The 16,014-nt window shown below is 35.1% G+C and overlaps 1 protein-coding gene across 1 annotated transcript in view; it reads left to right on the top strand.

Moving 5' to 3' along the window:
• LOC138699508 (glutamate receptor-like) overlaps positions 1-16,014 on the top strand; it is a 255,788-nt gene that overhangs the window by 221,390 nt on the left and 18,384 nt on the right. The window contains exons 3-4 of the mRNA XM_069825449.1: positions 8,033-8,214; positions 11,390-11,692. Coding sequence (XP_069681550.1) covers positions 8,110-8,214; positions 11,390-11,692 — 408 coding nt within the window. The 5' untranslated portion in view covers positions 8,033-8,109. The remainder of the gene's footprint in view (positions 1-8,032; positions 8,215-11,389; positions 11,693-16,014) is intronic.

The raw sequence follows: 16,014 nt of genomic DNA, 5'->3' as shown, positions 1-16,014 counted from the left end.
GCGGGCTTATGTGAGGGCGGCAATGAACCTCCGGGTTCCTTAAAAGCCAATAAGTAAGTAAGTAATACTATGATCACTTATTAGCAAATATGTAAAGAAAATATTTTTATAAAGAGTTGCGGTTGTATAGTAAGTGAATATCAAATGTTATATTAACGAATATGTTGTAAAGATGAAATATTATTATAACGAGAAGTAAATGTATGGTCAGTAAACACCAAATTGTTATAAGTGTACATCATTGCGATAAGTAGTGTCATGTATATTATTAATCTCGTACTGTCGTAGACGAACTCTGTATGCTGCCAAGGATGAATTAATAATATATGACGAGTAGTAAGTAGCACGCCCCAACCCCTCTTGCTACTGATTGGCAAGGTTCGCTCCAACGTTTACACTCAACCGCGGGAAGTTTACTTCTGTATGTAAAAAAAAGTAGGGTAGGGTGGGGCTACTTGAATCAATTTTACTTCAGTCTCAATTCACAGCTATAGAATTCCCATTTTCAAAATTGGAACATCATTTTACATTGCAGTGAGGTGTTTTCTATTAAGAAATAGCAAATTTAGTTTTCATACGCGAGTATATTCCAAGATAAACACGATATTATAGGACATGTCGAAACATTGATTTTTCACAAAAGGTGGGGTAATTTGGATCACTAGTGGGGCTATTTGGATTACATGTTTTGTTGCATCACTGTACTGAAATGCAAACCCACAATGTTATAAACTAATAAAATCATAATAATATAAAAATATTATGAACTCAGAACATGAAACTACTTATAATATAGGTGAACTAAACACATTTTCCACAAGTATATTGTTTTCGTCCGGCTGCTCCTACGCACATTTCATGGTATCAATTTTTGCATGTCTGGCATCTTATCCAGTCACCTTTTGTGAACGAATTCTTATCAAAATAATTGGCCCCGCAAAAACCACATGGTTCACTGTCATCTTCAGTCGTTTCTTGTGATGATTCTTCACCTGAACTTCTGGTGTTTACTTTTTTTTTTTTTTTGCAAACTATTTTCTTTATTTTTGTGGATTGGTTTCTTGATTCCTTAACAGGTGTGCTCTTCTCTAATTGTAACTTTCTCTTCGCTCTGGTTTTCTCAATATTTTCAGAGGATGTCAGATGAGAATTAGCTTGCTTTTATCTGTTTACATTTTTCTTTATCATATTTTTCATATGATTCAAGTAGCCCCAGTAAAAATTATTCAACTAACCCCATCCTTTGGATTTACGTATAACTCACGTAGTTCCTACGTTTCGCAACAGAATGCGCTAGCTGTACCGTAAAAGAACGAATGGAGTACTATGTTACTTGACAACAGATAGGTTATACGGAATAACTACATAATTTTAACACTAAGCCTTATTTACTAACGTTTGAAGATTGTATGGCATTAAAAACAAAGCAAATGACGCTTACCTATATTTCTTTGAAGTTCTCCTGAAGCTTGAAAAATGTATGTAATGACTTAAAACGCTTGAACAACATGACCAACTGATCTGTACAAGTTCTCAATGGTAATGGCTGCCTGTATGTGCAACAGTTTGTGCGCAATAGGCCAAATACTTAAATTGATCCTACTAGCCCCTTGATTCAACTAACCCCACCCTACCCTATAGCGTACTACTTACCGAAAGTAGCATTACTTGATGGTTCGACGAGGATGACGTATCCAGCTCGAAAATATTGGTACAGTTCTATAACCAAGTGAAGTTTTTCTGTGTTAAAATAATCTTCTGCATAACAACAAATAATCATAACACTACATAAAAGGAGATAACTTCTTCCCGTTAAAATCATCATGAGCAGGGTCTACAGTGTAATGTTCTCGTACGAACTCTCAATAACGTAGTGACTAGAAAGGAGCTTTAAGTTTGGAAATATGATATTCATCGAATACCGTGGTATTATTTTTGAAGTTCAATTTGTATTATTCTTCTATCATTTGACACAGGAAGACTTGTATGACATTTTTTTTTTCAATAACAGCACTAGATATTGTCGCAGACACACTTAATAGCTATCTACAAAATGACACGAAAAACGTAGTTATCGCAATGCAGCTGTCATATGGAATGGTATGAAATTAGTACTAAACTGTAAATGTATAATGTAATTTAATACATTACAATAAAAATGAGGCTGTTATGTACGGAGAAATAAATGGGCGGTTCGCGATGATATACCATCACTCAAAGAACTTAGCTCTGAGGTAATTTTAAGTAAAGAGTTTACAGGAAAATAATCCAATTCCGAAAATAATTTTATGCAATTTAATACAATTTGTATCCGGCCATGGTAAATTTCTTCCATATTTCAGGAGATTTCATATTACTGTAGAGAACGGAAATGAATGCGTTTGTGGAAGTGAACAAACAGTAGAACATTTATTATTTTATTGCCCACTTTATGGATATAGAAGATACAGCGTTGAAATGCACCTAAATAAATGTAATATGAGCTACAATAAGCCATTGTACAACATTTTCAGTAGATATTGTTGTCGCAAAATATTCATTAATTTTATTAACCACATCAATAGAAAATGGTAAGTGTCAATATTGTTCTTGTCTTGTGTGTATTATTTAAAAATTTTAACCTTAAAGTAATATGAATTGTCCATCTATGCTAAGCTATAAAAGGGTTTGTGTAAATTACAAATTTACTTGTGTATGAAATATTTGTTTGTATGATTATGTCTGTATATTCCACATTGCTCTAGTATGTATAATAATATTTGTTGACTTATGGACGCTGTATGTATTATTTCATGCCAAATTCTATGTTATAAAAAGGTAAAGGTATCCCCGTAACATGCCATGAAGGCATTTGGGGGGCATGGAGGTAGAGCCCCATGCTTTCTATGACCTCGGCACTCGAATGAGGTGGTGTGGTCGGCACCACGCTCTGACCGCCTTTTACCCCCGGGAAAGACCCGGTACTAAATTTTATAGGAGGCCGAGTGAACCTCGGGGCCGTTCTGAAAGTTTGGCAACGAGAAAAAATCCTGTCACCACCTGGGATCGAACCCCGGACCTTCCAGTCCGTTGCCAGCTGCTCTACCAACTGAGCTACCCGGCTTGTTATTCAATTATGTTTTGTATTTACAAATATCATTTTTTTAAATGTATTTTGTATAATTAAGCGCTCTCTTTTATGATTGATGTAGACTTCTCACGTGTTTATGTTGCTAATTGCAACTGTCGTAAAATTAAGTTTATAGTTCTCTTATTTATAACATCGACAAAAAAAATGTTAAAATAGTACATTATGCAACGAGCCTATAATGATAGTAATTAAGACGCGAGTATGTTTGTTTATGAAACGAGCGCAAGCGAGTTTCATAATTTTCATACGAGCATCTTAATTACCATTATAGGCACGTTTCATACGACTTTTTATGCTCGACCATATTTCTAACTTGAAATTATTCAGAAGTATTCATTTTATTCGCATCTCACTGAAGAGCAGAAGTGACCTTGTGCAAGCGCTCGTAAATTGTGAGATGTGCGCAGACGCGAAAGTATTGATTTTTTTCCGAGGAACAATAATGTCATTGACCTTGATATAATTTAGAGAGTAACATGAACTAATTTTGATATAACCTGGAAATTGATTTAGAATTGAAAAACGAGATGACAAATTGAATTTATTTGAATATTATTTACAATTAACGCCAATTATTATAGTTACAGAACATAAGCTTCTGCGACAGTATTGGATTTCCAGCCTCCGTGACGTTTCCCTCGTTGTCTTTCGATTGCATATCCGAGAATAATCGAAAACCTGAACTTTAATGAATAGGTGTACTTTAATGACATGCATTAAAGGACTACTACCAGGTGTATAATTACTACATTTCGGTATGGTCGAGCATAAATGTATTTATATTATATTATCTCAAGTTGATAGAAAACTTTAACCCTAATATATTAATGTAAAATAAGGTTTTTATGTGGAAAATAAAAAAAAAATATCATCAAGCTTATATTTTGTATACGAAAACTTTATTAACACTATGCTGTTTAATTGCTGATACATATTCTAATCTTTTAATGCTATCTGTAGTCTGGATGAACATATTAATAAGGTCTACTTTTGAACTTAGCATTTGCAAGGCCTCTACAAATTTCTTTGACACTTCTATCATGAAACCAAACTCGTATTACAGCTACAATAATTTCTTCGTTTGTAGTATGCTATAACACCTTTTTCTCGTTTTCTGTTCTAAAATTGAACAATGATTTTCGATATCAATGGGATCACGTGAGTTCCCAGGCCAGTTCAGACATGATATAGCAATTTCTTCAAAAGTGTTTTCACTTTCTTTGAAACACATCATAATACCAATTCTAACTGGAATATTGCAGTCGATTGTGGTTGGAGTTTTTAAGTTCTGGAAGCAATGTCGATTGCAAAAGTATAAAATATTTGTCATTCTTGGACGTATCATCTGAAAGAAGACGGAATTTTGAAAAACCATGATTATGGGAAACGGCACCAAAGCAATGTTTCACAATTTGGTCAATATGTTGTGGCGAAATAAAATACTTGAACAATACAATTATTTACAATTCCACTGGTATTTGTAAAAGTGATTTAATAAAATATTTTGTAACAACTCTGCGGTTTGTTTTTGTCGATGGATTTGTTTCTGACGGGGTAGTACATTATCGAAATTCAAAGGAAAATATCCATCACATAGGCCCGGTTTCTTCAACCATTGTTATAATGCACCTAACATAGCGTTAATTAACTGTAAGTTAAAAGTATGAATTGCTGTTAAAAATATTGCGTTTCTTCGACTTTACATTTCACATTTTAACATTCTGTTTGTTAACTCTCTGTTAGGACCAGAGATTCTAGAGTTTAACCATAACCTATAACCAAGTATAGGCTCACTTCTGTTTTCTGAACTCTGACAATTGCGATTCTCGCTTGTTTCCGTTGTTTGATTCAGAGAGGATAGAATTCTTTCTATTGTCTCAGGTTTGATTTCTGCTTCTTTCCTCGTCTGTATCACAATAGCGTGGAGCGGCGTATTGGTATTGCTGTTATGAAATGGAAAACACTGGAACAAAAAGAAATCGTGGGACTAATTTCTCTTCGTTCGAGAGAAACCTTCTGCTGGCAATTATTTCCCAGTATAAACCAATTAATGAGAATAAACAAACAAACGGATCTAAGTTGAAAGCGAAAAGTGAGGCTTGGCAGAAAATAGCCTATACCTTTGTATGAACTTCTGGTCTGTCAAATCACAGAAATCATCCGCTCTGTTTATGTATTTATGGATATCATTTTCTAAATAATCAAGATATTATATAAGTTCGGCATCTAACGCACCAGCCATATTGGATACTTCTATGCTAACAGAGAGTTAAATGATTTAACTGCATGAAATTGGGCAGTTAAATTAACATAGGTTTTAACAGCCTTTTAGTACTAACAGTAGTTGAAGAAATGCTTCAACTGTTAAGTTTACAGTTAAAATGGAATAACACACTGTTATAATTTAACAAAGGTTGAATAAACCGGGCCATAATCTGCCAAAACAGTTTTCGATCCAACGCCCCAGTAGTTCGATTTCCAGTCCTGAATAGTTTTATTGCTGAAATGCTCTGTTGTTCACAGTGTAATTAAATATATAAATCGTTTACATTTTTTATTTTACGCGTATGCACTTTGGTCTACGCCTACGCAATTCTTGCGTTTCTGTCGTGATGATAAAATAGATTTGTAACTAATAGATTATGAAGTAAGATTATAAAGAGACATTCAGAACGAATGTTTCAAGAAAGTGTCTTTATATTGATTCCTCTCTTCAGCAGAGTAAATATCTCAATGAATATCCAGCACGTTAATAGAATTGCTGCATACAATAATAGATGTAAATGTTTTGCATGTGAAATCACTTTCACAGAACTCATGGATAACAAAGAGAAAAATTTATTGGACTGACTGCAAATGGGGGATGTATACATAATAATTATTTACTTTTACATAGTTCCTGAAGATATCTTGTCGCAATGGCAATAGAAAAGATTTGAAATGGCATAATAACTTATTGTACAGAAATTTACTGCTATGCTAACGTGTGTAAAGTTATTGCGAAGATGAAAATCGGCAACCAATTTGAACAGTATTAGCAAATGGATGTCTTCCATTGTTATCTTGTATCTTGAATATCTCTCCACATTTAGTTTTGTGTATTATGAATAGCATGAATTTTGCATCTAAGATGTACAAAAGAGGTAGACCTACAATAAAACTATTTTGTTGAGAAGTAAAACATCGGGCGACATTTCTTGCAGTGTTACAAACCTTCCAAATTATTGTGTCTGATTTATTTTAAGATAGCCGAAGACGTCAGTGTTGATGTGTTAGTCTTTTAGTATTAAGTTATGATATGAAATGAGCCTAAGTAATGTTTTAGAATGTGTGAAAGATTTTCAACTTTCATTCGACAGTTTATTACAATCAAGAAACTTATGTATCACATACGAATTTCTACTCGCATACATACATTGTTTTAACGCAACAAAATGGCTCCTGCATATGTCTGTTTCACAATATGGTTCCTAATCTTCACTGGTTCCATTTGTAGTAGAGTAGACAATATCCTGACGGTTGTAGCAGCAATAGCAGATCATTTTAAGACAGGATGTTTATATATCTTGTATGATAAAAGCGAAGGTACGTAATTTGTTAATCTTTGGAAATTTACGTATTATTATGTAGATTGACTTTGTTTCAAGTCTAGCTGAGGACGATGACTATATTAAGGACCAAGAAAAATATATGGGCATTTTTATAAGGAAAGTAGCCTGTAGTCGGTAATATGTTACCTTTGTTTAGGGAAAGGAAGGGATTTCTGTCTCTGTGAAAGAAGGTTTTATCAGAAAAAGATGAGTAACTTTTCAGACAATTTTTTTTGCACAAACTTTGCTATCTTGCTTAGAAAAATAATACTAGAGTAATAAATGTATAACATTGTTAGAAGTTTCTTAAGACGTATGTAATTCACCAAATAAATAAATAAATAAATAAATAAATAAATGAATGAATGAATAGGTGAGTGAGTGAGTTAATAAATGAGTGAGTGAGTAGTAAATAAATGAGTGTGTAAGTGAACAAGTACAATAAATAAACAGGTACAAGTAAATATGTAAATGAGTGATTATGTACAATAAATAAATAAGTGAATAAATAAATAAGTGAATAAGTAAATAAATAAATACATAAATAAATAAATAAATAAAAGAACAACTGAATGAGTAAATGAATACCTAAATAAATGAATAACTAAGTAAATAAATAAATGAATAACTAAATACATAATTAAGTAAACAAAATAATTAAGTAAATAAATATATAAATAATATAAATAGAGAAGTAGATAACAAGTAGATAAACAAACAAATAGGCCTAAGTAAAGAAGTTCACCTTTATTACACACTTTTAATACTTTATTCACTTAGGCATACAGCATAGTTAATATAACCACTTTAATGTGCTAAAATAAACTAAGTTATAATTACCTAGTTGACTGGTTTCAGCTTTGTGTCAGCCATCTTCAGAACTAATGAGGTCCTTACTTCTTCCGGTTTCTTCAGTTGTTTTGGTAGAGGGTGCGTTTGTGTATGGTAGTGTGGAATCAAATAGGATGTATGTTCTGAAATTTAATTGTGTATTGAGGATGTGTTGTGGATTTTTTTTTCTGTGTCTATATGTCGTCCTATTCTAGTGTGTTTAATATTTCGTTTCTCGGTTGGACATGTAGAATTTCTACGTCTATTTCTTTGTTCCTACGGTTGGTGTGTTCAGCAATGTAGAGGTATTGTGTGATTTGGTTATGACTGTTATGTGTTCTACAACAACAATAATACTCATGAAAATAAACCCGATGTGTATTTTGTCACAACATATTATATAAATTAAGGAAAAAATAAATGTCACTAATCTTTTACATTCAACATACTGGTGATGCTTTCATTATTTTTGATGGAACAGAATGGTGGAGAACTGAAGCTATAAAGCAGACCTTCTTTTCCTTCAATAACAAATACGTATCGGCTTCTAATCTGGAGATGGGGACAGACAAAGAAGTACAGCTTCGTTTCGAGACACTCCGCACGCGTTCTCTTGTTGTCATTCCAAGCGTACACGAAGTCGCACGACACATGCTCGTAAAGGTACGTAATGTAATATACAACAAACATAGAAGTTTGATGAAAGAGTAATGGAATGGAGAAAAATTCTCTTCGGCGCCGGTATTTGAACCCGGGTTTTCACCTCTACGTGCTGATGCTTTATCCACTAAGCCACACCGGATACAACCCCGGCGTCGGACAGAATCGTCCGGCGCCGGAGAGAATTTTTCCCCGTTCCAATACTCTTTCCTCGTATGATGACGCAGAATATCTGCATGGAAATATCATATGTACTTCGGTACATTAAAATAATATATATGATATGCGTAAATCACTTCGTGATTTAAGACGGCGCTTATTCCGTCGGATCCCGGCCAACTAGTCACTCATAAAGAGTGCACCTCAGCACATATGTGGACTTCGGTCCTACGTTCATAGACATCTGTGACGTAGTGCAGAGGGCGGCCACTAGAGGGAACCCAAGAGTTGGAGCTTAATCTGAGACGATCCTGTCCGACACCGGGGTTGTATCCGGTGTGGCTTAGTGGATAAAGCATCAGCACGTAGAGCTGAAAACCCGGGTTCAAATACCGGCGCCGGAGAGAATTTTTCTCCGTTCCATTACGCTTTCATCGTATGATGACGCAGAATATCTGCATGGAAATATCATATGTACTTCGGTACATTAAAATAATATATATAGAAGTTTGAGTATTGAATTTAGATACAGCCTGTATAACAGTAATAAAATTGTTCGATTCCCTTGCAAAAAGGAATAAGCAGACAATATCATAACCTGTTCGATATCTGCGTCATTGCATTCTGTTTTATTTTAGCGATGTTTTTCCATGACGTCATTTTCTCCATGTGGTCTATTCCATATGAAATCGATCAGTAAAAAACCTCGAATTTTTTTAATACACTAATTTTTTCCCTATTTGTACAAGATGCTGAGGAGAGTGCATTTGCAAAAATATACTATCGAAAGTCAAACGGTTTTCGTACTATTGAGCGACAAATTTAGCGTATTTTAGAAAAACAAGCATCTTTCAGCGCTCAGAACTCTGGAACCATTTACTGCAGAGCATTGAACGGGAGCTCATTTTGAAGCTGACATTTGGTAGGTTATGTTAAGAAGTAATGCTTATTTTTATTGTATACAGAGAGACAGATAATCTGATTGTACTTACTTTTAGGCTTTTTGCCCATTTGCAAAAATGTAAAACATATTGAGAAAAAACCTTGCATTATTAAGAGGGATTCGGCATTGTTTGCTTAGTGGCTCGGCAATAAGTTTCGAGGGTATTAAATACATTATTTTCGCACGCCTGGGCTTGAACCACGCAGTACCGCATGCACTGGCCGAGAGCTGAAGATAAGCGAGCGTTGGGCGTCACTTTACTCCTGTGTTTATGAAAACTTGTGATAAAGCTAGCCCAGCTATGCTCTACTAGACGAAACATCACGTGTTTATGTTTCCTGGCCTTGCTTGCCTGGGCTAGCTCCCGCCTCATAGTCAGCTGGTTAGTTCTTATCAAAGGTGCACCAGTAAAAAATATGTGTTTATTTGTACTTTCAATGCGGAATCTAACCATATATTTTAAAAATATTTTTTCGTGGGCAAAGGCGTCTTAATGAGGAAAAATCTAAATTTCTCCATTTCCATAAAAAGTAAGAAAAACTGTTCACATATCAATATAAACTTTAATTTCTCAGCATCAAAATAAACCATGATTTTGATCATTGGGTGAAAGGGTTTCGGAGCCACTACAGTTTAAAGTTGCTAATTTTATGAAAATACGATACATTTAAATGAAAATAATTAACGAATATATATGGCCAGGTCTTGTTTATCCCTTGCAATGCGCTCCACTCAACCAACTTCCTGAAAATTTTTTTAAAAATATTGATAAAATTATCAGAAGTGTAATCAAGGAAATATTATCCCTCCCAGATGACACACCGAATGCCATGCTGTATGCATCGAAGAACGTAAGAGGTCTTGGAATTCTGAGAGCTGAATGGGAAGCCAGTATTCAACACTATAACATCTGTAGGCGACTGGAACACGTGAATGATGCACATCTACATCATATGAGAAATCTAGAAGAGGAGAAGAAAACATCTCTCACGCGCCTGAAGATTGCTCCACTCAGCGTCACTCCTCAAAGTAAAGGAAAACATCTCAGAGAAATTCTCAGAAAACAATCATTCCAGTCGTGGTGCCAGCTCCCACATAAAGGCAAAGGTGTTTGTACATTTGAAGAATGCCCCAAAGCCAACTCCTGGATCTCCTCTAAAAAGTGTCTTTCGTCCTCGGAATACATCAATGCCATCAAGATGTCTTGCAAGTCACCGCAGTGAGATCTGTCCCTGGCAGAACCTTCAGTACTACCCGTTGTCGCCATCCCGGCTGCAGCGAGAATGAAACACTTGGCCACGTACTGGGGTTCTGTAAGGAGGGAGAGCTACTGCGTAACAACAGACACCATCGTGCCCGTACAGCAATTGCCAACCTGCTAAGAAACAGAGGATGGGAAGTACATGAGGAGATTCATTGCGTGTCTGAAGATGATTCTCATAGAAGAGTCGATATAATTGCCGTCAATAGAAGAACCCAGAAAGCGATGGTCTTAGACCCTACGATTTGCTTTGAACGGGACACAAATCAAGCACTGCAGATTACTGATGACAAGCGAGCTAAATATGTACCGTGTCTTCCATACCTCAGTGAAAAATATGGCATTTCGCTTTACAACTGAGATGTTGCAGGCTTACTATTTGGAGCGAGGGGTTGTTTACCAAAATTTACATGTAATATTCTTAAATCCTTTAAAATTCCCTTTTATGAGGTTCAGAAGATTGTAATGGAAATTCTGAAGGCCTCTCTTCAAATTTTACACTATCATCTATATATTAACTCGTAAATTTTTGTTTTAATATATAAATCTAATCCATATTTTGCCCGTTTCATTTCCCATTATCTTTTATGTTTGTTAATTCCGGATCCCAGTGGTCAACCTCACTTGAGGACGGATGATTTTAAATCTTAGTAGTAATTTAAACATTATGAACTTCTGATGCCTCAAACTTTGCACAAAGCATTGTATCACAGTTGTCAACGGGCAGAAAAAGTTTCATTGTATTTAAAAATTGCAAGTCAATTTTCTCTATATTTCGGTCGATTTGAGCTGGAATAGCCCATGTATTTAAACAGGTTAATACAACTGCGGACATGGCTTCTGCGATTTGGCTTCTGTTCCTGGACGCATCCACAGCTCTACAGGACGTCTTCACCGATATCAACGTTCCCTTCAACTGCGAGTTCCTAGTGGCTCGACCCAGTGGCGGAAGCTCTTTCATCCTGACCGAAGTGTACCGAGTAGCTCCTTCTCTTTCTCTGCACACTCCCTATTTCGGCTACTGGACGCCGGGAGAAGGCCTGCATGCTCCACCTGCCAGCTTCTATCAGAGGAGGAGTTCCCTTCACGGAGCAACCCTCAAAGTAGCTGTTAAAAGCGTAAGACAAAGAAATATCTTTAATGACGATTCTGCACATTATTTTATTATTTCTCTGTTTTGTTTTCATTATGATTATCGTTATTATTTCCTGTCACTAATCTATAAAAAGTAGGGGAGAGTCGGGTAGTATCGCACATCGGGTAATATCGGACAGTGAGTTTCTTTCATCTACCACACGATGATAATACCTGATTGACATGGTTACGTTTCTGTGATGTCGCATAGAGAAACGTAACCATGTCATTCAGGTACTACCATCTGGTGGTAAATGGAAGAAACGCACTGTCCGATACTACCCGACTCTCCCCTATGATTTGTTGGTTCTGTATCCAATGGTGACTCCTGGGTAGAAAGCAATGCCTGTTAATTTTATGTAATTTAAGGGGTTAGGTACAGCTTATGACAGCAAAATTTTTGAAAATATTCAACATTTTTTTCCTCTTTTACTATATCTTGTACAACAATGAAAATTGGTATATGTAAACCACTTCTTTATGCTACATGAAAAAAAATACTTTTACGATTAAAAAAATTATATATATATTTTTTTTTTCAAAATTCAAAATGGTGGCAGTTTACTGTGCAGTGATGAAGCGTTTCCTCATAACTCATAAACTTGTTAACTTTTTTATGTTCTCTCTCTTTTATTATATTGCTGAAACTCATGTTTACAATATCATGCTCTTTTAACTACATTCCTTAATAAATAATATATATTTTTTTATTTTGTGTTAATAGAAAGTACTGATTATTGACCATTTTTTAAAATTAATTAATTTTTTTATCAGACAGTCTGTCAAAGGTAGAGAAGTGATCTTGCACCATATTCATTCATTAAATTCATTCCATAGATCTTACATGAGCAATGAAGCTTTAAGACGTGGAACAAGTCAAAATTTTACAATATTACAATTACAATTTTTACAAATTTTTACAGTATTACAATTTAGTAATTTTCTACAATTTTTACAATTTTGTGCAATTTTTTACAATATTTTGGCGAGATGTAGTGAGATGAGGTGAGGTCCGAGGATTCGCCAAAATATTACCCGGCATTTGCCTTTTGGTTGGAGAAAACTTCTGAAAACCCAACCAGGTAATCAAATCAAAGGGGGGTAATCAAATCAATGGGGTTGATGCCGAGAACTCGCCATTGTAGATATGACATGCATAAATACACACAAAAAATTTTACCATATAATATTGGATAGTTTTTGAGTTATGTGGGAAACGCTTCATCACTGCACAGTGAACTGAATTTTAAAAAATGTAAATAATTTTTTTAAATCGTAAAAATATGTATGTATATTTTTTTCGTTTAGCAGGACAGTGTTTTATAGTAATGGAGGAAAACAAATTTTGACTATTTCTAAAATTTTACTGCTGTAAGCCGTACCTAACCCCTTAAGTGAAATACAAGATGTTAAGATGTCAATAGTATTCTTATCTTTTATTACACCTATAATTCGGTGTTTCATTAATTCAGACTGAATTTTCCCCTAATTCGTCCAAATTAGTGAGGTTTTACTATAATAGGCTATAGAGAAATGAATACCGATTTTTTTAGCGATGATAAATTTAGTTCAGTCTGGGCGGTCATTTTAAAGATACGAACATGGTTTCTCCGACGAGTCATTTTGGTGGTACGTGACACCAAAGCCATCATTGCGTGACCTGTGGTATGCGAGTTTGAGATGAAGAGGGAACATTATACAGTAATTTTAAAATAGTATAGTGGTATGAGGTCCTAAGCACAGGCTATCTAAAGAAGAGAAAACAATAGAGATGAAAGACTACATGAACTGAGCAGTCAGCTGACAAAGTGCAGAGCACCACGTTTTTGAAAGGTGGCGTACCAGTGTACGCAAATAAAAATTATTTAAGTGCTCCGCCGGCTGCATACCCTCCAGGAAGATAGACGGAAATGTAGCATTGCACAGTGCCGAATTTACGTGTCGGGGATCCTGTATAGTTTCACTTAAAATGATTGCCTAGATTAGGCATGTCAATTGATGCCCACAGAAGCAAGCGCGCGCTTTAGAGCCCAGGAGAGCCTGAGCGCTTTACAGCGGAAAGGAAAGAGACAGACGAAAGAGCTGGCATATGCCGCTTGGTCGAGCTATATTCAGGGATGGCCAGCACTGGTTCAATGGATAAAGGGAAGAGAACTTGTTAAAACTGTATCCATGTTAATTTTTAGATTTGCCTGAGAAGTATAAGTGCACTATAAGAATGTAAGTTTTAATTTTAATCCTCATTTTTCACAAGTTTGATTTTTTTATTCAAAAGAAATATTTTCTCAAATTTTTTGTAGAAAAGTGAAATTTTCAGATATAGCCCTATTTATTTAGTAGCCTTACAGAATGTTTTTGTAAATCTAATATACCGTAAATACGTATTACTGAAGATAGTGTATTGAACATTTTAAAAATATTCGCATGGAAATTGTTTGTAAGGAAATGAATTAACAAAGCAACTACTGTTACATCATAAGCAAAAGATACGTGCCCATATGTTGTAAAAATGTCAGCTCTATAGCTTCAGCAGATTTCGAGAAAATAATTTAATATTCTGATGATAGGAAGTTGCTCACAAATATCACCTTAAAAGCATAATGCGATAAGAGTTTTGTTATGTAATATTATTTACACTTAAAACAGATACAGTACCTAGGTAACTTTGCTTTGTACTGTAATATTGTTTTGATTAGTTTATTGATTACTTTTGTAAGGCTAAAGGTACCATCAATATTAATTCCAACTTATCATGTCATACTCAATCCCTTTTTTTGGGATATCACTTTCTTTATGAATGATGTGTTTCATCCATTTAGTAGAGTATAGTTGTACTACTATGGAATTTATGTGAATATTCCTTCTTAACTGTTTATTACGTTATTAAAGTTTAAAACACAACTGAAATATTAAGGAATTGGTGTTAGTACTTTTGTTTTACAGACAATATAGATAATATTAAACAGAAAAATAACGACATAAAATTTCACGTTCCGTTTGATGTTTGTGCACCACTGTTTTCTTAATCCAACAGGTTGCTTATTCATATACACAACCCTTCCTCTTTCCATACTTAGCGCTTGCTGCCCGCGCACGACGTCAATGTCAGAAAAATGCGCTTACTTTGGCATCACTGGCCTAGACGCAACCAATCATTCCTAAAAGTTCAGTACTTATTTCTGAAACACTCTGTATATATCCATAGCATTATCGGAGTGCCTCATTCGACTTCAACAATTAGTTTTCTTATATAAAAAGGGAAGAATTTGCTGTGGCTGGTTGACTTTACGAGGCCGGGACTCGGGATGGCAAGCCCTTCCTATATCATCAGTATCGGAATCCGTCAGATTTCACCTCAGCGTATTTTTATTATTGTAGATGATAGATAAAATAAGGGGCTGGAGAGCGTTGATGAAATAATAAAGGGAAACGAGAGTATCCCGAGGAAAACCCTCTGCAGCGTATGCTTTATACACCGTAAATTCCATCAGGAACTGGCCAGAGTTCGAACCCGGACCGTCTGAACAGAAGATCAGCGCCTAGCACGTCTTACCTATCTGCCCGACGTTAGAACCTGTATCTGGTTTCTAAACGTTGGAATTGTTAAGTTGTAGGGTACTATGCAATACCCAAAAATATGTTTGTGACATAGACAAATTATCCAAGTACTAGCAGAACGTAAAATTTTCCGCTATTCTTCATGCGTCTTACCATTTGCATTGGTACTTTTCCTATACATACATCTACACTCTCTGAGGAGAGTTTTGACCTGAAGTTAAGTATATTTTATGCTCGTCCATGCCGAAATGTAGTAATTATACATCTGGCAGCAGCCCTTTAATGGACCTCATTAAAGTACACCTATTCATTAAAGTTCAGGTATTCCACTAATCAGAAAACACCATTGTAACAATATGAAAGCGCAAGTATCGATTATTCTCGGATATGCAATCGAAAGACAACTAGCGAAACGTCACGGATTCTGGAAATCCAATACTGTCGCAGAAGGTTAATTAGCGTTAATTGTAAATAATATTCAAATAAATTCAATTTGTCATCTCGTTTTTCAATGTCTAAATCAATTTCAAGGTTATATCAAAATTAATGTTTATTTTACTCTCTAGATTACATCAAGGTCAATGACATTTGTTTCTCGGGAAAAAATCAATACTTTCGCGTCTGCGCACATCTCACAATTTACGAGATATTGCACAAGGTCAGTTCCGCTCCCCAGTTAGATAAGAATAACATGAATACTTATGAATAATTTCAAGTTAGAAATATGGTCGAGCATAAAAAGTCGTAT

The sequence above is a fragment of the Periplaneta americana genome, chromosome 5 (genome assembly GCF_040183065.1).
Source record: "Periplaneta americana isolate PAMFEO1 chromosome 5, P.americana_PAMFEO1_priV1, whole genome shotgun sequence".
NCBI lineage: Eukaryota > Metazoa > Arthropoda > Insecta > Blattodea > Blattidae > Periplaneta > Periplaneta americana.
The sequence above is the reverse complement of the archived record's forward strand: the minus strand, read 5'-3'. Positions and strand labels throughout refer to the sequence as shown.